Consider the following 23,943-nt stretch of genomic DNA (forward strand, 5'->3'; position numbering starts at 1 on the left):
AATCAAAGATCAACAGCAGAACTCAATTCAATGTGTAATAGTGAAAAGAAGTCAAAGTATTCAGATTGAACAGCTGTACAGCCATAAGAAAACCACAGATCAGAGAGGCTAACTGGAGATAAAGACTACAATTTGCTAAGAAGCAAAAAGATTAGATTTTAGAGCAATGTAAGAAAGTCATGTGATCCGATGAGCTTAGATTTATCATCTACATAATGGTTGAACTCTCCCATCTTTAATACAAAATCTTGGTGAAAAATTAATGCAACACTGGATGGAAATAAATAATGTGACATTTCAGAAGCTTATTGAAACAATGCCACAGCAAATGTGTGTTATAATCAAAGTCAAAGCGGTCCAACGAAATATTAGTGTGTGTGACCTGTTTTATTTTTAGATTTGGTGGTGCTTTTTTGGGGGTCAGGAAGTTTATTTCTGTGCTAAAGGACATTTTCTGGGTCCTTGTAAGGTCATGTCCCAGCGTCTGAGTAAGATTTATGTCCAGACATTGGCTAGTAACTCCTACACTTTTAGTTTCTTCTTTTTTGAGTTAATCAGAGGTGGACTTGCTAGTATCCTGTTGCATAAACCCAAGTGTGTTGAGTCATGAACTGATCGTAGATGGCTGGACTTTCTTAGACTTACTTTATTGTCATTGCACAAAAACACAACAGTAATTTTGGCAATAAAATGTTTATTCTTGGCTCCACAGTACACAGAAAAATACTGAAAACCTGTAAATACACTAAAAAAATGTTACTGGTGCAGTTGTTGTTCAGGTTCTGAAAAATCCCCTCATTCCCAGACTATTCCTCTACCACCACTGTGTTTGACTGCTGGTATGATTCTCTTTTCCTGATCTGATAGTGTATTTTAACATCAGATGTAAAGGGGCATAAAAAAGTTCCACTTTTGTCTCACCAGTCCCCAAATTAGAGTGTACAAAAGTGTGGAAAAGTATAACATTTGTACTGAACAAATATCTGAATTTCTTTAAAGGGGCAATATTATGCGTTTTTCAGACACAGAGTCCCATTTTATAGCTTAATCAAATAACTATTTTATCTTAAGTTAGCATATATATCAAATATAACTCGAGATAAATTTGACATCCTAATTTAACACCTTGAAATCGGGCTTCTCTCTCTTTAAAAACTCCTGCTCTTTCTGAAACTCTGCCTTCAGGAAGTCATCTCAACATGGCTCCTCTATTAACCCTTTAACAATGTTTTCACCAGTATTTTGTTGAGAAGTAGCGTGGATAATGACCTCAGCAGATCCACAGTTCCAAAAGGTGTTTGCTAATTGCTGCTGGCTAGTCTGAAGGAGCAGAGTGGGGGAGTAGTAGGGTATGGGTGCTCTGTGAGGCGGAAGCTTGGAAACTGCAGATGAAACTAGCTTCTTCAAGGCACCCAGTCATTTTGCACAGCTCCAAACGGTTGCTATGGACATGAAATGATTTCTCAAACATGCATGAAACAATCAAGGCAACACTCCTGGTATGCTTTTAACGATGGAATAACATTATGAGCTGATGTAAAGCTTGAAAAAGTTAATATTACATTATACTGCCCCATTAAAAAGCTTGACCTAGGTAACTTTCCCTTTTTGAATTAATTTCGAACAGATTTGTTAATGTTAACCATGCCTAAAGTGTAAAATGGAGCAGTTGTGTTGCAAATATCCAGTATAAAAAACAATTAGACTTCATATGTTTATTTTTGAAATGTCTGCATTTTGGCCACTAATGATGGAAATATCTTTTTAAGTCATCTGGAGGATGTTTTGATTCCTAAAACTCCAAACATGGTGTAAACGGTCAGCGGTCCGAGTCACTTGAAGAGGAATCTTGGCCAGGAGTTTAGACTGAAAGGGTTTTCAAAATTCCTTCGTTGACCTTTCCTTTCAAGAAGTCGTGCTTGTAACCTCCTGATCTGTTGGTCAGACGGGGAAAAAAGGTTTAAAAAAAAGATGAAATCAATGACATCTGAGTTCAACACAGATGGGTTTCTGTAGATTCTCGGTGCTGACCTCTGCCACATCCTCGGTGCTCACCAACATCTCCTGGTTCACAGTGCTCCTGGTGCTCTTGTGTCTCTCCTGCAGCCTCTTAACACGAGTACGGATGTTTCGCTCCAGCTCCCGCGCTGATCTGAAAGAGCTGGCAAGAAAGGTCAAAACTGGTCATCAGAAGAGAGTATTTTAATGCTTCAGAGGTTTTAGACTATAGGTGGAGAACAGCAGAGTGAAACTGCAGAAACTGTGACTGATTCTTTCACAGAAAACAGGAAAAAACAGCCGATTTTCAGAGAAGTAGGCCTAGTCCACAAGTATCTGGGAAAACAAATGCATTTTTAAGCATTATGGCATTTCATCCACATGAAAACTCTGCTTAATATCACTAAAAACAATGTAAAAAATTTAACTCAATTTACAATAAGATATAGTAAAGCCATTTTAAATGGTTAATATGATGAAGGATGAATGGGTGTTGATTGTAGAGGCTGTTTTTGGTGGATACTGTATTTTCCCTACTATAGAGCTCACCATATTATAAGCCACACCTACAAATAAAAAAAAAAAAAACTGGAAACGTCCATATATAAGCCGCACCGGGCTGTAAGCCGCTGGTATCTCTGCCGCTCTCGGTTTTCTGCAGCAGAGGGCAGCGTTCTAATAAATCTGCTGGATTTATTAAGGACGCTGCCCTCCGTCTCCAAAGCCAAGGTTTCGTTCACGCCAAGCTTACGTACTGCCAGATCGATAGCCCTCAACTTAAAAGCTGCATCATATCCGTTTGAAGAAATTTCTCCGTCGTGCCTGCTGCTAGCATGTGCTTGTTCTAAATGAAAATTAGCACTTTCTTTGATTTCCAATTTTGACTTCCAATGATTCACTTATTGCTAAAGAGCCCCCTGGTGGTTGAAGAAAAATCCACAGAAAAGCCGCACTGTAATATAAGCCACCTGATTCAAAGGGTAGGAAAAAAGTAGCGGCTTATAGTCCGAAAAATAACTGACAGAAACGGCTTTGGTGTGTCATCTCTCTCTTGTGGAAGAAATTGTTGTTTTTTATTGTTTGTTTTATTTCTTTTTTTTTGTTTGTTTCTCTAAATAGAGAATAATGTGTAAAGTAATACATAAAAGAAATGGTGCAGCATCAAATAAGTTTATATTTCTGCCTACCATCTTTTCAAACACATCATTATCCAAATATATAGTATCTGAATTATGACCATATTTGGAATAAACTAATATAAAACCAATTATTTATAAAAACTCTGACCAAAGTGGAGATTTGAGAAACTCTGTATTTGTGTTTGCAATAAATCCACTTGCTTGCTTTGACATGATTCCCAATCAAAATCGTATTGTGGTTTAATTTTCTATATATTGTAAAACACATTATAAAAGCAGTTCAATCTGTGTATCTGTCCGCACAAATGAATTTCCTGGCGCCATGTTTAATTCCTAACAGGAAGTCGTGGTTGTTTTGAAGCAATCTGATTGGCTGACGGAGGTTTTAGCTTTGCACCACACTGCCCCCTATGGGTTTGCCTAAAACAACACCCAGGGACACATTTGGATGATAACTTTTCTGAAACAAATCCTGTTTTGTACAGTATTATTTTTCAACAATTCTAACCAATGAACAACTTCTTTATGAAAAGTCCTAATGTCCTAAAACATGTGCAGTATAGTGATCAGCACAGTGACACTAAATTATGACTTCCTGAAGAACATTCTGATTTAATACTAACCCACACTCCTGGCTCCTACCCTAATATCTCTGTATCTCTTAGGGATCTGTGCTACTTTTCTCCACTTTACCTGTCCTCTTCCCTCTCTGTGGACATGCACAACATCGGCTCCTGTGAAGGTCCCCCTAGATGCCAGTTTGAATCCACTTCCTGTAACATAGCAAGAAGCTCTTTGTGTCTCACAGCACATTATTTTGATCGCATAAAAGAGCTATTGCAGGACACACTGCGAAGTTGCAGCCTGAAAGCAACAACATGACAAACTTACTGGGATAAATAATCCAAATTAATTTCTGTCTTTTTAATTCTCAATTTTTTTAGGTGTGTTTGAATATTTGCCAAATAAGAAGAGTTAATTTTCTGCAGTGAGCACTGAAATATGGTTGAAAACCATCCAACTACAGTGTTGTGAAAAGGCTACACCCTCTTACTGATTTCTTTCTTCAAGTTTATAGGTTTCTCATCAAATGCATTTTGCTATCACACCTGAGCAAATACAAGGTGCAGTTTTCTGCCTTTTTTGAAGACCAACTTCAATTTTCTAAGTTAAATCCAGTCCTTTAGGATAAGAAAATTACTCTAACAGAACCTGTCTGACAACATGAAGTAGGTCCAAAGATCTCATCATGCCCAAATCTGCAGAAATTCACAGACATATATCAGTTTAGAAAGGATTACAGGGTCTCCTGTAGCTGTCTGTGTTACAGTGGCTGTGGAGATACTTGAGTCTGAAAATACAGTTTAGTTATAGAAGAGTCTAAATTATTCCAAAACTGCATCAACAATTCATCCAGGCAGTCAGAAAACGACCCACAACAGAATCTAAAAATGGTTTTCAATTCCAAAATGTTAAAACATGGTGGTAATAGTGTGATATTGTAGTGCTACTTTGCTTTTTCCAGACCAGGAAAACTTAGAAGTAGCCTATAGAAACATGAATTCTGCTCTCTAGTTTGTGACAACAACAGGGTAGTTCCTGGCTAACTTCACTCTGAACTATAGAAACCAAAAGGATGCATTGGTGAGAAAAAATCCAGATTTTCCAAAAATTAAATCTTCAAAAACTCTTTTGGAATACTTTAGGGGGGTACCTCTTTTTTCACAGAGGGAGAGGTTGTTCCTTTCCCTTAATAGAGGAAATCAACTTTTGAAAATTGCATTTTGTATTTACAGAGATTATCTTTGTCTGATATTAAAATTTAAAAATGTAAGAAGAAATCTCTTTTAACTGCTAGAATGTCTCTGCATCCTTGCTGTGTCTGCATAGATTCTAGTTGGCTTACTGCTTTAAACATTCACTGTGATATAGATGGACGACCAGCGCCCCCTGGTGGTTACCAAGTGAAAATAGAGTAGCTGTGTCCCACATATACCTGTCTCTTTTTCTGTATTGCTTTTCCTTTGGCTTGTTTACGGACCTTTAGAGAAGCTTCTCTGCAGCAGAGTCACAGAAAAAAGCAATATTTTAATGATTTTACTCAAGTTAAATGGTTTCTCTGTGAAATGTAAAAGTTAAAATATAATGTCTAAAGGACATGTGAGTGAGCAGGAGCTAAAAATCAGCCCACCTTTTCTCCTTCTCTCTCCGCGCAGCTTCTTCTGCCTTCTTCCCATACTTAGAGCCGGAAACATGAAGCTCGGGAACAGCCTTGGTAGAAGAAGCTTTCCTGAAAAAACAAAACAAAATACTTTTACTTCCCATCACTCTTCAAAGCCTCTTCAGGTGAGAAAACAGCATTATTTCTACTTGACATTCTGCAGAGAATGTCACTGAAAAGAAGCGGCTAGGTATCTCCTTCCCACATGCAGTCCTTCAGAATTACAGTTTTCTGCAGTAACAACAGATTCAGATGCTCCATGCTGTGACTGCATAACAAATAATACAAGTGCTGTGTTAGAAGGTAAGTACGTGGAAAGTTTAAATGATTTCTGGCTATTTGCTGAATATGTGGACTTGAGGACCTGCTGAACACAAAAAAGCTGGAACAAGATGTCTCCTTTTAGCTTAAGCATTTCAATCTGGGTGATTTGGGGGATTTCAAAACCTTGATTCTTTTTTTCCTCAGCCATTCTGTTGTAGATTTGCTACGATTTTGAAGATCATTTTTATTTCTGTAAACGTTTTGCTTTTGTTGTAGTTAATGTTCTATTCATATATCTCTTACTAGCTATGTTTTCACTTCAAATGTGTGCAAAACTTTGTAGATATTTCTCTAAAACAGGAGTGTCCATTTTTGTTTGGCCTTAGACCACAACTCAAGAATTGTTCAAATTTGGCAAACAAAATAGAAAATTGATGACCCTAAAAATTGGGAAATTGTCTGTTTTTCTTTTAACAAGGCAACAATTCAAGAGCACTTTTAATGTTTTGGATCCTTCAGTTAGTGTTATACAGATTTTATAAAAATAGTTTATTGTTCCGCAGGTAAAGAAATACTTTTTTTTTGTACTTTCAATTTAACAAATCTTGTGGCCCACCAATAGTTTAAATTTGCCACTTTTGACTCTTAGAGCAATAGGTGTGGACACAGTTGGTCTAAAATCTTACAATCTTTTCTGCAGAGATAGAAAGAATATTTCTTTCAGATAGAAAGATTTGTCTTTCTATCTGCAGAATAAAGCACCTCATAGTATTGTTGCACAGCAGAAATAATCCAAAACCCAAAGATGGACCATCATTGAGACCCAGTAAGTCAACTTAACCTGGACATAACCTTAAGATGCTCCATGCTGTGACTGCATAAAAAATAAAAAAGACATAACCAGGTTTACCCCATTGATGAAATATGACATTATAATACGTTTATGGGGTATAAATACATGTGTGACATGCTGAATGTCCATTTACTTCCTATCTGACCCCATTCGTACACTTCAACACACCTTTTGGCCAAAGGACAAAGCAGAGATGGTATCAAAGATATCTCTGCTTTTTCCAGCAACATCAACTCGTTTTTGAGCTCCCTGAACCTCAGCAGCCCGTCCTCGCCTGCTGATCCCTCCATGCTGGAATCCAGCGGCTTCACCAGCTGGAGCTGGTTCTCAGCTGCCAAAGAAACAAACATGGCGGCTATGAGTGTGTTCTCGGAGCACAAGATGGCTGCAACAGTTCAAAACACTTCTAGTGACAGCAGGGAACAACACAACAGGCAGGTTATACTGAATTAGGGTTGCAGACAATTAATGGTTTATTAGATTAAAATTAGTTCCAATCGATTAACTAAAAACTGTATAGACCTTCTTCTATTGTTGTAGTTTGGCCTCCATCCAGCAGAGGGTCCCGCTGGCCATCCTGAAGCGGGGCCAGCTGATGCATGACCCCACCCGTCCATCTTTCTAGAGGGTTTATCAACATATGACCAATTGGTGGTCGCAATTTGTCTGGAAGTACACGGCCCTTACCTGGAGGAACTGAACTTCCGTTAACATTGCTAACACACTGCAGTCATTGAGGTTTCAAGGAAAGTAACAAGAAATCATGGTCCAACATTGTCAGTGGCAAACATGCAATCCCGACAGGCGTTACCCAGAGCGTGTAGAGGGCGGAATACAATTTATTACATTTTCAAAACCCAAACAGAGTCTGGAATAATGCCAGAGATGGATCAAGGCATGCATCCGACCTCATGTCCAGTTGAATGAAACTGTAACCGACAGCAACTTTCACATGTTCGTCTGTATGAAGTAAACTGGTTGTAAACATTCCTTTTTTGTCATAACGACACCTATTGATAGTCAAATCAAAGCTCAATAAGTGAGCTTTGATAACATAAAATCAAGTTATGCTTGATTTTATGTGTGTAAATTCCAATGGTTGTTCTATGGCAACATGAACATGTGCCGCAGTAACTACGGTATTTACATTTACAGCACCTTTTTTATGCTAATATCTACTTTTAAGCATTTTCCCAAAGGCAGATTTTCACAAGCTGGTATTATTTAAGTCATAGCTCACCTACTTTGCACATACAAAATGCATCTAACACAGCTTTCACACTCATATCCAATGATACTTTGTGCTTCTCCTTCTTCTTCTGCTGTGAAAGACTTGAGCTTTAATTTTGATTTCTCAGTTGTTTTCCACAAATAGTCTCACAGACCTGATGTAGGACTCCTTGGAGAATTTTCTTTTTAAATTCAGCATATGATAAATATAAGATTTTGTTATGGAAAGGTTATTGATACAAGAAGAAGAAAATGGCTGCTCATCAGTCTTTGATAATATCAAATTACTTTAGATTAACTCATTAATGATAACTTGCATTCCTATATTGAATAAATGCTTCTTTAAATCACCGAAACGGGGTTTGTGACACCAAAAAAAGGTTGAAGAGTGTGTAAATAAAGGCTGCGATGTTTATAGACCGACACTGTGAGGATGCAACAATTAATAAAAAGAGCTTTCTCTCTGAAGACCGGAGCTCTGCCTCCGTTAATAACCTTGTAAACGGGGAGAGGAATGATCGGATCAGGACTCTGGCTTTGCTCACTGTGCATCAGCTGCATCTCCTGTGGAGGGCTGTCTAGGGCTTCTGACGGTGATTACCTCCAGACAGCAGAGAGCTCCTGTTTAGAGCCCACTGGTAATCGATCATTTTCCACCCGGCTAAAAATATTACAAAGCTGGAAGCTGGAGCAGTGAGGAGAACAAAAAAAAAATAGGAGAGGGAGTGAGGCAAGTGGCACGAGCTGTCTCCAAGGGAACACAAGTCACGCCAGCGAAGTGGTATCAGGGCAAGGAGCTATTTTTGTTTCCAGTCGTCCTATCTTTGACAAAGAGCAGATGGTTAGGAAGAATGAGGGCCTTTAAGGTGCCTTTGATTCACCTGCAAGGCTCCTCCTCTCGCTGACTTCCCTCTCTGCCAGAACGGTCCTTAGGTGCTGCAAGATGGCATAGCATCCCTGCTGCAAAACCTCTTTTGGAGGAAAATGAATGGGGCAGTCCCTAAGGCTCAGGCCTCTCAGTGTAATCACATTGCCTACAAAACAAAGGGAAGGGATGTTTGCTGTAGCAACTTTCAGTGGTATAACAAGACAGGTGTTAGAGCTGGACGACACGGCTTAAAAATAAAATCTAAAAATGTTTTCAGATCAGATCCAAGGGTTTCTTGTCAGGTTTTTTTTTTACTCAATTTGTTTTTTATCTGAAAAATAACTTACAAACAGGAAATACTTTTGAAAAAAGGCTTTTATTTATATTTATTTATATTTATCTCTATATGGTTTGAAAATACTAAGAATTTGTTTTAAATTCTTAGTATAGCTTAAAAACAAAACAATTTTTTCCTGTTTTAAGTCAAATTTTTTATTTTTTCTCTGAAAAAGGACTAATAAACAAAATATATTTTTCAAAAAGTGGCTTTTTTAATCTGCATATGGATTAAAATCAAAATCTCATTTATTTTTCATACCAGATCCGATTTGTGATTTTAACAGATTTTTTTTTCTAAAAAAGAAATTACCAAATATATATATATATTCCAAATATGGCTTTCATTTCAGTCATCCCTTTTCTGAGTTGTACAATGAAGAAGCAGGGCCAAGCTATAGAAATTTCTTGTTTAACTACAAAAATAACATTATTATATCAGCAGAATAAAGACACAATTTTACCAGAAAAATGATTTAATTTTATGAGAAAAAGTTATTTTAATGAGAAATAAAAGCTTCTTGGAGTTATCAAGATCTGACATGAGCAGATCAGTCTGTGTGTTTTTCACTTGGTCAATCGTTTCAGTCCTGCTACTGATGATAATGTGATGCTCATGTGTTAAACCATTAAGTATTTCCTTATCTGTATAAGTGATACCAAAGTATAACTTCAAAAGATGCTCAACATTCCTCATTTTAATCTTTTGTTATTTTTCCTGTTGCCACTATCCGTTTACTGAATGTGACTGGTGTGTTTGAGACTAGAGCCAGTGATGAAACGAAGAAGAAACCTTGCGTCTCAAAGAGTGAAACATTGCTCACTAATTCATGTGAGTGAACTGAGCTCACCGAGTTCTGCTGGAAGCTCCATGATGGGATTGGCCTCAAGTAGAAGATGTGTTAGACACCTGCATGATCAGAATGACAGTTTATAGGATGGCTGAAAGCACAATGACTCTCCTCTACACAACATAGTGACGTTCATTTGAGTTTATTTTTTAATCAAACTTCACTACATAGCTGGTGTCAAAAATAATTGTCAAGCTGTAAGTAATTATGTTTGGATCTCAAGAGGAACAATGTAGAATCAGCACACAACTTCAGTAATTACAGCTAGAAATTAGTGATTAGGTCTGAAATCTGGGTGTGGTGACAGACTCAGACATCAACCTTCAGAAACACATAAAGAAAGTTACAAAGTCAGCCTTTTATCACCTGAAGAACATTTTCAGGATTAAAGGACTTATGACCCCACAATTCTATGCAAAAAGAAAAATTCATCCATTTATACTGTTTTTATAGGTCTGAATAATAAAATCAATTCTCCAACTGCAGCTGATCCAGAATGCTGCTGCTGGCATTCTGACTAAAACCAGGAAGATAGAGCTCATCACTCCAGTTTAAAGTTGTTGTTTCAAACACTCAGGTCTTCTGGTTCTGATCTACTCTGCACCAGAACCAGAACCAAACATGGAGAAGAAGTATTCATTTTTTATGTTATTCTAATCTGGAACAAACTTCCAAACATAGCAAAACAATGTAACACTGAGTTAATTTAAATTTAGGCTAAAACTCAGCTGTTTAGAGTTGCCTTTTATTAATAATAAATGGAACACTGATCAACATATTTGATGCATGTCTTCTTGATAATGGGATTTGACAATATGTAATGTTTATTGCTTCTTTCTGTATTATGTTTTAATAGTTTAAACCACTTTGTACTGCCTTGTTGTACTGCCAATGTGCTTTAATTGACTTAATACAACTTAACACATCACCAAACCATATCATCAAGATGGACGACCTGACGATTGACAATTTCTAGATAAATGCGACAAATAGTCCGGTGCGACTTATTCAGTTCAATTCATGCAAAAATACTTTATTGATCCCAAAGGAAAATTAAATGTTGTAGTAACTCATTAATTCAAAGAGCTGTAGCTGTCTGTATTACGGCAAATTTGAAGAAGCCTCTGACTAAAGGCACTCTGGAACATATGGTAGTAAACTAAATCTTTCAAATATGAAATTCAATAATAAAATGCCACTTTAAAGATCCATATAATTATGTCGCGCTATGTATTTATGAAATAATTTTATATGTATTATGGGAGTCACTGGACGTTGCTCTATTTTGGTGAGGTTGCAAGCTGAAAAGCCTTGTGGATTAAACAACATAGAAATGCAGTGATTTCTAAAAAGAAAAACTTTGATTTTAATTGTGATCCCCAACCCACACACTAGAAATGTAAACCTTCTCTATTGATAAATGGGAGAACTAATTTACTTTCTGATGGGCAAGGGTTATAAGGCGACCGGATGTGGTGCAGTGCATTAATACTTTTGCAAAAGATTGGCCTCTTTAAATACAGTAAATGCAATAGGACCTGACCTGTGTGAGCCAATTTCAGCAGGAAGAGACGTAATGAGGTTCTTTCTGAGGTCCAGCCACTCCAGTTGGGGCAAACTGGAGAACAATGATCCAGAAATGCTGGAAATCAGGTTTTCTTGCAGGCACAGACGCTGAGGAACAACGGGAATCCTGTTTAATAAAGAGACAACGTGAAGCCGAGCATACACCTGCTGCTGCTGTGTACTGGACTGACCGTGAGCAGGCTGTTATTCAGCACACTGTCAGGAACATGAGTGAGATTGGATCCCTTCAGGCAGAGCGCGTCTGTGGGAGTGGGCTCATCCTCTGGCTCGGTCTTCTCAGGCAGGCTGAATTTCCTCTCTAAGTTCACCTCAGTGTCTCCGAAGACAAAGCGTCCCTGTGTGTCTTTGTCAAAGACACCCATTGAAGAAGTCCAGTTGAGGTCATTCTGGACCAACCCGGTTTCGAACATCATTTTTTCTTGCGGCATTTAACCCATGAGTAGAGATTTTACGTAAGAAGCTAACTGTTTCCTCTTTAGCTAAAACTGGACAACTACCGGTTGAATAAATGTCAGAAAGCGTCCCTGCTTTCCCAGTTACTGGACTCCAACGACATTAAAAAAAAACCCTCTAAATACTTTTAAACCAAAACGTTTTGTACGCATTTTAAAAGTAAGCTAACTTTTGACGGCGTCTCCCAAGATTCAAACTGTAACCATAGCAACAAGAGCAACAACAACGGCAGCCACTGTGAGTTCTATGGAGGGCCAACAGGGCCAAATAAAATACCGCGAAAACATAAAATCTTACCAAGTATTTTTGGTCTAGTTTCTAACGCATATATCTTAATACACTTGAAATAAGACAAAATTAACTTCCAAATAACCTTTCAGCAAACTGTAAGAGCTTGTTTTAAGTAAACAATTTCTTAAAATTGGTAAAGAAGTAAATCTTCCATTGGCAGTTTTGACTTGTAAAATAAGTGAAATAATCTGTCAATGGAAATAGTACTTTTTCATCAATATTAAGGATTTACTTGCATAAAATAAGCTCCTATATCTTGCTGAAAGGTTACTTTCATGAAGAAAGTAACCTTTTCTGATCCTCATTGTTTTTGGGTTAAAAAATGTTTAAAGTTGACAGAAAATTTGGAAATATCACTTAATAATTACATGTTCTTGGAAGACTGGAAGATTAATACCTAAACACCAACTATAAAGCCTTTGAAAAAAAGCAATCATTTAAAAAAAACCTAAAATAAATAAATAATGCTTAGCCTGTTGGGTGCGCAAGTAAAGCCTGGTGGCCTGCCAGTGGGGAAACCCTGCAATTTAAATGTTAATTGTTCTACTCGTATTTATTTATTTAATAATTTGTATTAATATTAAATTGCTACTGCTACATTTATTAAGATACTGCTTAACAACTGTATTTAAATGATCACATATTTAACTACTGCACTTTTAGTTCTTGAAGGTTCCAATAGACATTTCTAAATGAAAACCCCATTTAAATCCCCCAGGTTACCACATTATAGTTTGAATAAATAGAAAAAAATAAAACTTATGCAGTTCAAATGTCCTCTAAAATGGAATGTGACATTATTTGGAGAGCAACAACATCAACAAATAAACCCAAAGTCTAAATTAATAACCTTCTGGTCTTTTTTTCAGTACTCCGGCTCCACCCATCCATATTCTAATCGGATTGTCAAATATTAATTCTCTGCTCTGATGAAGGCCAGCAGCAGTTAACACCTTACATCGCGGTAAAGCCCACCTCTGCACTCTGTCTTTTTCCTAGGGATACAGAGGCTTCACCTGGTTGTTTTATGTGCTACGTGTGGCAGGCACACCGACTTCTCATGGGTGCATTCCTTCACAGTCAGCCGGTGGAATAAACTGCCGTAAATAGCAACAGTCCTGCATGGAAGGAGCTTAACTTGAGAGGCTGAGATCAGGGACAGTGGGAACAAAAGAACAAACCATGATTTGACTCCGTTAATAGAAATGAAATATTAACCAGTCCACCATATTGTGAGTGGCAGGTTTGCATTTGAAAGAAAAACAAACAAACAAACAAACAAACTGGATTTTCTAAATATAAGAAACACCAAATTTGATCATAAACTAATTAAAATTATTCGTTTTATGCAAAGTAATATATATTCACTATTGTATCTGAACTAATGATCAATGGGACAAAAATGTACAAAATCTATAAATCAAAACTAACCAACTTAACTGTGATTCATTAAATGTATCAAATGTGGCTTTTGAAATTATGCCAAACCACTTATCTGAATTAGATTTTGGTAATAATAATAACGACAATGAATGTCTTTATTAAGTGGGCGTCCCCTTTTGTTGGAGCTGAATCTGCCTAGAGTAGCACTCTGGCGTGTGAATGGTGCACACCCGGTAACTAAACCAGCAGTGGCAAATGATGGTCAAGGTAACCAGAATAGTAACATGTAACTTCCGGTTATCTTTAAATAAAGGACTTGATTGATCACAAAGTTAATAATAATAATAATAATAATAATAATAATAATAATAATAATAATAATAATAATAATAATAATAATAATAATAATAATAATGACAAGTGCAATATATTGAAATTGTAAATAATGAAAAATTTAAACCGTTTTAATAAATAAACAATAGACTAAAGCTATGCTAAAAATAAATAAACTAATGAAAAGAATGTGTGTTTACGTTTAAAATAAGTTAAACACCATCAAATAAAAAAGCTTAAAAACAAGTTATATTTGTTCCAAAAGAAGGAAAAAAACCTTTTTAAATAAAGCCAATATTATATTAATAATGATATCAACAATATAGTTTTGAAGTTGCCCTCCACTAACAATAAATGGATATTAATAAAATAAAAATAGTTAACAAAAATTATAATTATAGCAAATTTTATTGAAATTTGAATGTAATACAATTATACAAAATTATAGCAGTAGTAGCAATAATAATGTCAATCATAATAATCATTGTAATGAAATTTCAGTGATGAGCGCAACACTTTAAAATAAATAAAATAATAGTAATATTTGAATGATATTGCTACTACAATACCTCTCCTAGAAATAATCATACTAAATTAGATATAAAAAGTTATACAGTAATAAACCGTAACAAAAGGCACTTTGTTTATTTCCTTGTAAATATACACAATAATCTATCTTTATAAGCGTTGTTATCCAAGTAAAAATGTCTAAAAGCGTCCCTGTCGCAGCGACCTTTATTTTCTTAAGCAAATTGTCTGTGCTTCCGGTCTTTATTTGCAGCTTAACGCAGCTTCCACTCGCGGCAGCAACGATGAGCTGGAAGCGTATTGGTCTGTCTGCGGAAGACAGCTGAGCGCTACAAACATCGAGTCACTGTTTGAACATCCAGCTCCAACTTACAGAACACTGTCAGATCCCAACACATCCACAAAACCCGCTCGCTTCACTTCCCGTCATCTCATCCGAAATTACTTTCACCATCCTCATCCTCATTTACTCGCGCTGCTTCAGATTATCGGCTGAAAAAACAGGGGAACACGGACAGATAAAAAGAAAACATCCCCCAAACCAAACGGAGTCTGGTGAAATGCGCGGCTGCCTGTTTTTTAAGGAGGAGGGTGTCCAACGCTGAGCTGTAGTTTCTCTCCAAGAGGCGAGGAATGCAATCTGAGCATCAATGTTTCACTGGGGCAAGTGGAAGAAGAGGATGGGAGCCAACAGTTCTTCAAAGAGACCAGTGTTCGACGAGAAGGAAGATGGTAAGCGCTGGGGAAAGTCAAAACATTGATTAAGTTGAAGGAGTCATTTACATAATTAACTGAAAAATGCATTTAAAGCCCAAACTGCGCTGTGAGTAAGTGTTAAAAACTGAGCACATTTGCTGTTGGACTTTTTTCTGTGTCTTGGTAAAATTGTTGTCCTGCTTCCTTTTATATTCCTGCCAGTTATATAACCCATTTTAGACGGGAAGTGACATTACTTTTTTAGTTTGATCACTTTGTGAGAATAGAAAGTTTCTTAAAGCGTCGTTCTCATGCAGCTTTTCCAATCAGAGAAGACACTAACCTAATCAATGAGGCCAGAATAAAACTCCTGATGTTGGATAAAATTAAGTAAAGCAGCGGTTTGAGTGTATGTGCATGAAATGGTAAACATGTACCAAGATCTAAGTGCTTCTTTTAACCAACAAAGATTATTATTATTATTATTAATAATCATTTATTTGTACATGATTAATCTCAGTCACAAGATTAACCTGTTACATACATCACAACAAATAGCATAAAAATAATCTGAGATATTAATCAGCAGAGGTTGGATTGGCATTTTTAAACGAGCAGCACCAGAATCCCTGACCTAACTTAAAGATGCACCAATCAGGCTTTTTGTTTCCGGCACCCATTTCTGTTTTTCTCTGTGGTCTGACCTGCAGATTCAAATAGTGAACAATTCTGATTTGGAAAAAATAAAAGTGCTAAGAGATGGAGGGAGACAGAAGCCATTGGAAAAGGATGAAATTACATGAACTTGTCTTATGCATCCAAGCTTATGTCACTATTTAACTCTAAGAAGTTCAAGTATAAATCCAAAATTCACTCGATAATTATGTTGTTGCTTTCTTTGTTTTGTATTTACTGTTTATCCTGATTGGATTTATAGTATTTGTGTGTATTTTTAACCTTCTTTTATATAACCTCTGTTTGTTTTAACAAGACAAATCTCTCATTGTCCAGAGATGACTGATGAAAAATAACTTGGCTAATTCTGGTGCATTTACAGAAATGTTAATTGGTGAGCATTGTCCCTCCCAAATACATTTTCATTTTCATTTCCAATGTACCTCGAACAAACCACCAGCAGTACATTTTTTTATCTTTACTTTTTTGGAGTCAAAAATGTTGGCTTTTTAAGTTTGTTTGTGTTATAGAAATCCTCAAGAGATAACTGGAAATTGGTTTCAGTTCAATAAAAGCCAAATCAATACATCTCTTGCTTTAAAAAAAATAATGAAAAGTTAATAAAACTTATTTTAAATTTATTTTAAAGAGTAATGCTTGGCTACCTAGACTCCAAACTACTACCTTTGTCAAGCAACATGTTGGACAACTTCTTCATTTTATAGTCAACATTTGTTGCATTTAATCGTAAAATAAAACCAATATTTGCACAAATCAGATTGGTACTTAAAGAAGCCTCTAATTTATTTGTTGGCCAGTAAAGGCAGATCAGTGCATCTTTAAAATGGTCCAATGTGGTATAACGTAAAACTGGCTTTTTTTTTTAGCTTCAAATCATGTTATAATGCTATTCTCTGGAGTGTTGTTTTGATTCTTCTATGAATGTTTGAGAAATCCTTTAATCTCTGGTGGCAACCATAATGTTTCGTCTCACAAAGCTCCACCTTGGAGTTTCTGCCGCACAGAGCATCATCCGTCTCCCACTCAGCTCCTCCAGACTAGTGGCAGCAGCATTTGGCAAACAACTGGTGGAACTGCTGCATGTCTGCTGAGCTCATCATATGATCTACAACGCTCTTAAGAATGATTGTAAATGGCATTGTTGTGCAAGGTGTTGGAAAGAGGAGGAGCTTCTTAAAGAGACAGAGGCCAAATTCAAGGCGTCAGATATGGCGATGGTGCTAAGTCAAATTTGTTTTAAGCTACTGTATGTTTTATATATACTACATTTTCATAACACTAAAAGGTAGGCCTGGGCGATATGGCTTAAAAAATAAAATCCAAAAAATTCTTGTAAAAAATGATGAATGACAGTAAATATTTTCCAAAACTTGCTTTTATTTCAATCATCCCTACTCGGTGTCTACTGGAATTCAAAGTCCAAGACTTTGGAAAACAAGATGGCGGCTCTGGATGGACTGACAACACTCTTAACTTTGGAAACACAAGGAAAGCATTGGTGGAAGAAAAAATCCAGATTTTCCAAAAATCAACTCTTCAAAAACAAAAATAACAACAAAAAAAAACTTTGATTGGTTAATAATCGTCCAGACCTAGCAGAAGGTAACAGAGTTATATTGTCCCAGAAATGATTACAATAGATGACAATATTGTAATTTAACAATAATATATGTTAAAATATAACAATAATCATTCAGCTTAGACAGGGAAAACAGGCAAAAGCGCCAGGCACGACTTTTGTAAAGAAGCAGAGAAAAACAGAGCACAAACTACTTCATACTGGGTATCAAATAGGCTTGTATTGATACAAATTTTGCTGGATGATAAATTGACCCACTAATTATTGTGATAAATGTTAATATTGTTGTTTGAAACCATTTTCAAGTATTGCATAATTAAGGGCATCAAAATGCACCCCAAACACTGAAACTGGAAGATATTTTAACAATCTAAAATAATAACAACCAACCGAAACAAAAAACAAAGTGGATTATAAAGTCTATAAACAAAAATATGAATCATCAAAATGTGAATTACCAAGCTCATTTTAATTTACCGTGTGATTAATTGATTCATTTCTTGTTGTGACAGGCTCAGCTGTGCACCCAATAAGCTCAACTTTGCTGTATCTCTGAGATGAACAAAAAAAAGAAAAGCCATGGCTGCAGAGGCAAAAACTCGGATAAATGAGGTCGTATAGCAGCAGGGATCCGGTCATATGTTTGTGTCTCTGTGCACCCTCGTGCAAGGATAACCCAATTAGGTCTACAGCAGTTCTGTCAGCGGCCTTGAAGGGAAATTGTCCAGCTCCACGGGTCAGGCAGGCTGCTGTCAAGGCAAGTAGACGTAGAGAGAGCAGAGAGGGGAGGCAGGAAGGAGTGGCCCTCCAGCTTTAAGTGCTCTCCTCCATGCAGCAGCTGATCAAAGCTGAATCTGAGATCTTTATGGTGTCGTTGATTCTGGATGATTAGAGGGGCAACATTATGTATTTTCCCATCACATAGCGCCATTTTACACCAAAATCACGTAACTTCAATTCCTATAAAAATGCAGCATATATCAAATATGACTTAAAGGGGCAAGATTATGTAAAATCAACTTTTTTGAGCTTTACATCATGTTACTATGTTATTCCATAATCAAAAACATACCTGGAGTGTTGCCTTGATTCTTTCATGCATGTTTGAGAAATCATTTCGTCTCCATGGCAACCATTCACCTGTCCAAAACGTTGGGTAGGACCTAGGTCCGCCTTCAAGCTGCAGTTTTGAGGCTTCAGAGCTTCCACCTCACAGAGCACTCCTACCCTGCGACTTCCCCACTCAGTTCCTTCAGACTAGCCAGCAGCAATTAGCAAACACCTGGTGGAACTGCACATCTGCTGAGCTCATCATAGGAGTTACTTCTCATTGCATTGCAGGTAAAAATGTTGCTGAAGGGTTTGTAGTGGAGCCATGTTATGATAACTTCCTGAAGGTGGAGTTTCAGAAACAGAGGGAGCTTTTAAAGAAACAGAGGCCCAATTTCAAGGCATTAAATTATGAAGTCAAATTTCTTTCAAGTCGTATTAAATATATACAGCATTTTTACAACAACTAGAGTTAACATAGTTACTTGATTGTGATATAAAATTGCACTATGTGCCTACATAACACATAACACCTACCTCTTTAAAAGAAATTTCACTTTGTAATTTAATATCTTTAAATTGGGCTTCTGTCTTTTTAAAAAACTCCTACTCTTTCTGAAACTCCCGCGTTCAGGAAGTAATCATAACATGGCACCACTATTAACATTTTAGCAACGTTTTTTTTTTTTTTACCAGCGGTTCACTGAGAATTAGCTCATATAATCAAGGTGATCACCTTGAGCACCAGGTGTTTGCTAATTACTGCAGCTCTGAGGAAGTGCTGCGCCTCGAAGGCGGGGCTAAGTCCAACCAGGCGTATTGCACACCTGAATGGTTCCCACAGAGATTAAATGGTTTCCCAAATATGCCTGAAAGAATTAAAGCAGCACACCAGGTATGTTTTTGACGAGTGAATGACATTATAACATGATGTAAAGTTCAGAAATCTCGAGGAAACAAGGAGGTTAGGTTTATTTTCAAACATTACTCAGGCTGGTGCCACTCATGAATCACAAGCTCCATTATTATCTTAATCACTGCTGTTGCTTTAATCACTATCATTATGCATACAGATTGAGCTTGGATCAGCTCCATGGTGCAAAAGTGCGTTTGATGTAATTATGCTGCTGGAATGGGGTCTACAGCGTGTGCAACAATGAAAACAGTCCCCTGCTCAGCCACTCTTTGAGTCTAATGTGTGTGAGAGTGATCACCTTGAGCACGGTTTACCGCCTCGCTTCGTTTTCACCCCGCTTGCTGTTCAAAGAGCTGCTTGGAGCTGATAAGAGCTGGAGCGAACCGGGCCGACTTACCCACACTGGATGTCACGTCTCCTAGAAACAGCTTCCCCTCCCGGCTGGCTGCCTGGCTTCTTGGCCCAGTGATATTTGGTCAGGTTGATGTCCGGGTCAGCTGCCAGGCGCCTGCCTCCTCCTGCTGATGGAGGTGATTAGTAGAGGACAGGCGGCAGCACCGACACAGCTCCAGGTTCTGGTTGTGTCTTGGCTGCCGTCCATCCCAGGCTCACTTGGACCCACGGTGCTGTGGGCTGGATTGGGTCCATGTTGTTGGGTTCTCATGATTGGAGAGATTCCAGTTGGAAGATTGGAGCTCTGATTGGGAAATTAGGGTTTGATCACATGATCAGAAAAACTATTTCTGTTCATCCAACCATCCATCTACAAATTTTCTGCCATCCATCCGTCCGTCCGTCCGTCCGTCCGTCCGTCCGTCCTTATGCTATTGTCTAACTGATTCTGGTGCAGTTTGTTCATCTGACAAGAACAAAATGCTCGTGTCAGATTAACAAAATGAACTTTTAACTCAAGTAAAAAAGCTGTAAGTAATAATATGTTTCAGAATTCTGTTGTTATCTTTCACATCCTAACTTTGACCTCTGACCTGCCTGTTAGTGACCAGAATCCCACCTGTGGAGGAAGTGATAAATGTCTGGGGTTATGTGATATGACTGACCGGCAGCTGAGTTTTACTATTATCCTCCAGACTCATGACCAACAAAATACTCTCCTCCTGCCTTATTTGAAATAAGCCCACATGATGTGAATAAACAGCAGTTCTCAGCAGAGTGTGAAGAATCGACAAATGTCGACTTTAATTGAAAATGAGCTCAAACTTGTTATTTCTGATCCGAGGAAATTCTAAGTGTATGCTTGACGCCGGCGTTTGTGTGGTCTGTGTTTTCTATTATCTCTCTGTATCCATTTGATCATTTGTGTCGAGCCAAAGGCAAATTTGCACTTCTGTGGACAGTAAACTTCTCATTTTGTGTGTAGGCGTTTGATGGTGCGAGTGCCTGGATGTCTGAATGTGTGCCTTGCTGTTTCTTCCATCAGCGATTGAAAGTCTGAGCCTCTGAAAGCAGATTAGGTTGAGGATAAAGATAGATGCAGATATGTCTGCTTACTGCTCAGGCACTCCCTTTCTTTCATCTTTGTCACTGTTTCTTGATTCAACGCAGCTTCCTGCCTGCCGCCAGCTACAGAGCTGCTGTGACACAGGATGGAGGAAAACTGTCCTGGCAACATTTTGATCCCATGTTTTAGTATCTGGGCGATACCAACCGAGAATGACTCAGGGCAATTACATTTAACTGATCCAACCTCCTGATCCAACCACTATTGCTGATCCACTATCAGCAATTGTGACCACAATCAGGTCACAATTGCTGATTGTGACGTTCTGGTCACCTCCTGGTCACAATCAGCAATAAATCAATTAAACGCAGTAGGTAAATGTAGTTACATTTGCATGATTAATAATTTTTCTCTTTCTTTCTTTCTACCAAAAGCTGGATGTTAAAATTCTTGAGTCTGGTCCTTTGGTCTCAATTACCCATTTTTTTTAAAGGACAATTTTGTTTAAAGAGATTTCTGCTGTTTTGTTTATTTATTTTGAATATTTAAAATGTTTTCTAGTTACAACTTTAAATGTTCACTTGAATTTAAAGTTTATTGATCATTGAGAATGTGTTTTTTCATAATTATGCCATTACCGTTATAATGGTCTCAAAACAAAAATATTACCGTTTCTCGCAATAACTTCTGGGACAATTTATTGTCCAGAGCTTTTTCATTAATTTTAACTTAAAACATGCTCCAATCTCTTGCTTGAACGCCACTTTTAAGCTAGTTTTGTTTAATTTCAAGCATACTAAGATATTTGCACTTGAAGCTACACCAAAAATACTTGGAAATACATATTGAAACCTGCAGGTATTTAAAAATGGCACCAAAATACTTCCCCACTTCGAGTAAATCTGCAATTCTGCAATAACCGCTGTCAATGCAATCCTGTTTATGGAGGCAAAGAAAATCTACCTGCTGTCAATCAACAGAGAGATATACATTTCAAACACTAAACCTTCAATAACAGAGTAATAGATTCTAGGGAAAAATGTAAACTCAGAGAACTGAAGCTTGGTTTTCTGCTGTAGCAGCTGTCCTGTTAGTTTCAGGACAGCTGACGGACTCATAGCCGGTCCGTCAGTCCATTCGGATTGACGGACCGGCTGTGAGTCTCATACTGTGTTGTTGTTTTTTTTTCCCTACTGCCTGACTGCACCTGCTGTTCCTGCTGACAGCACCCATTTTAACTTGTCACTACAATGGCTGTGTTCTCCTGGAACAATGTTTTATAAACAAGTTTTTGTTTTTTTAATCTGCCGTGAGGTTCTCTTTTCTCTCCTTTGTTCGCTCTTCTTCAGTCCCGACCAAAGTTCCTACACCACTTCTTATGTTGTCTCATAAAAGCTTCGCCCGTAGCCACACGTGCCAGCTTTGTCCACCTCTGCAGGGTTATGTAACCCAGTTTGCTTCAGGCGGTGACAGCTGTAGCAGCGAAGGAGTCTTCAAAGCGATGAGCTCAGCGTGATACAGGTGATAGTTGGAGGAACGGTCGCTCTCGCTTGTTGAGATGTGCGTCCATTTAGAGCAAGGTTATTATCGTCGATGAAAACGAACGAGATAACAAAACTACAAATAAAAATAAGACTTTCCAAAAAGGAAATCTACCTGAAACTTTAATGACTGCTCACAAAGATAACTAAAATTAACTGAATTTATAGAGAAAACGTATGTAGTCTTCGCTTGTGTCCCATCAGTATGCGGTCCAGTTCCCGGTTTTTGTGTTTTTTCTTGTCATGTCAGCAAAAATCAAGAGAAAGCATCATAGTCCAATTAATATGACTGTGTTTTAGATAAAAGCAGCGTCTTGCAGTGGAATAAGATAAAGCTAATTATTACAGTGGAAAAATTACAGAAACCTTAAAGTTCACTTGAAAAGCTCACACAAGCCCTGCTTTGCAGGTGAAGTTATTGTGTTTACAAAATCTTTGAAAGTTGCTCTGCCATATTACACTTGTCTGGTATGTATAGTCGTTCATTTACGCTAAGTTAACAAATTTCCTTGAAAAGTGTGACAGTTTTTTGTGGATTTCTATTATTTGTTTCATGTCTTGCCTCTGGCATGTATCTGACTAAATTAATAAAACTGAAATTAATAAAAACTAAACTGAAGCAAAACATTTAAAAATATAAGCTAGCAAACAATTGGTCAACATTTGAAAAACTTGCACAAGACCTGCTTTTCAGGCGTTATTGTGATCATTTGTCTGAGAGGTATGGTCATTTATTTGCACTAAATTAACAAATTTACTTAAGAATTGTGACAGTTTTCTGAGCTTTTGTTGCACAAAAACTATTTCTATAACTTGTTTTCTGCCTTTACTCTGGTATGTAACTGTTATTACAAAAAAGACTAAAACAATACCTGAAACTAATAAAAACTAAACTGAAATTAAACATTTAAAAAACTAAACTTGGTTAAAACTTGAAAAGCTTGAACAAGATCTGCTTTGCAGGTGATGTTTTTGCCTGGTGTGTATTATCAGTTATTTACACCAAATTAACAAATTCTCTTAAAAATTGTGACAGTTTTTACAATAGTTGCATAAAAATCTATTTTTATAGATACCAGGTAATACCATGTGTCATACCAGGTAAGACACATATGTCTTACCTGGTATGTAAGTCGCATTACAAAAACAAATACTAAAACTATAACTGAAACTAGCAGGAACAAAACTAAAACTAAACATTTTTCAAAAATTATTAAAGCTAAAATAGAATTGAAAATTAAAGCAGCAAAGCTATAAAAACTTTGGTGCAGAGAGGGGAATGCATTTCCTCTTTTGCTGTGTTGGACGCTGCATTGACTCTTTTCTGACCTGTAGATAGAAAATAAAACTAAATCAAAGAACATGCTTTTCTTTGTGACTGGGAAAACAAAACCTTGCAGCAGTAGTTAGTTTGACATTCAGTTGATGGAGCAACAATATCGCCTCTTCCAGCTCGACTTCCTCGGCTTCTTATTTGGAGGGAGTTCCTGACGGCAGTTTTCCTCAGCCCGGCTCCTGTGGGGGAACCTGAATGAGACTGTAAGTACATCTTCACTGCGCTCAGGCTCAGGCATCCCCGCAGCAAACGAGGAGGATCGCAGATTACAAAGACAGCCAAAGCCGCGCGACAGGCTGACTGATGGGAAACTCTCTGTAGTTTTTAATCCAGTT

General features: G+C 37.4%; 2 protein-coding genes across 4 annotated transcripts in view; one reads left to right on the top strand and one right to left on the bottom strand.

Annotated features, from left to right (window-relative positions):
- Positions 1-1,173: 1,173 nt before the first annotated feature.
- lrrc27 (leucine rich repeat containing 27) lies at positions 1,174-12,022 on the bottom strand. Of its 3 annotated transcripts, XM_005795249.3 has the most exons (10): positions 11,518-12,022; positions 11,304-11,434; positions 9,761-9,819; positions 8,587-8,739; positions 6,644-6,806; positions 5,329-5,427; positions 5,134-5,194; positions 3,831-3,910; positions 2,032-2,161; positions 1,174-1,934 (listed from the first exon to the last, which is right to left on the bottom strand). In XM_005795249.3, exons 1-10 carry the CDS (start codon positions 11,773-11,775, stop codon positions 1,833-1,835), a joined length of 1,236 nt encoding a protein of 411 aa, XP_005795306.1. In that variant the 5' UTR covers positions 11,776-12,022; the 3' UTR covers positions 1,174-1,832. The 3 variants fall into 3 exon arrangements, with proteins under 3 accessions (XP_005795306.1, XP_023182957.1, XP_023182956.1); XM_023327189.1 differs by lacking the exon at positions 8,587-8,739; XM_023327188.1 differs by lacking the exons at positions 3,831-3,910; positions 5,134-5,194.
- A 2,598-nt stretch (positions 12,023-14,620) lies between these two features.
- The window catches only part of stk32c (serine/threonine kinase 32C), a 97,531-nt gene continuing 88,208 nt past the window's right edge, over positions 14,621-23,943 (top strand). The window contains exon 1 of the mRNA XM_014469477.2: positions 14,621-15,067. Within this exon, the coding sequence (XP_014324963.2) occupies positions 14,986-15,067 (82 nt within the window). The 5' untranslated portion in view covers positions 14,621-14,985. The remainder of the gene's footprint in view (positions 15,068-23,943) is intronic.

This window comes from Xiphophorus maculatus, chromosome 22 (genome assembly GCF_002775205.1).
Source record: "Xiphophorus maculatus strain JP 163 A chromosome 22, X_maculatus-5.0-male, whole genome shotgun sequence".
NCBI lineage: Eukaryota > Metazoa > Chordata > Actinopteri > Cyprinodontiformes > Poeciliidae > Xiphophorus > Xiphophorus maculatus.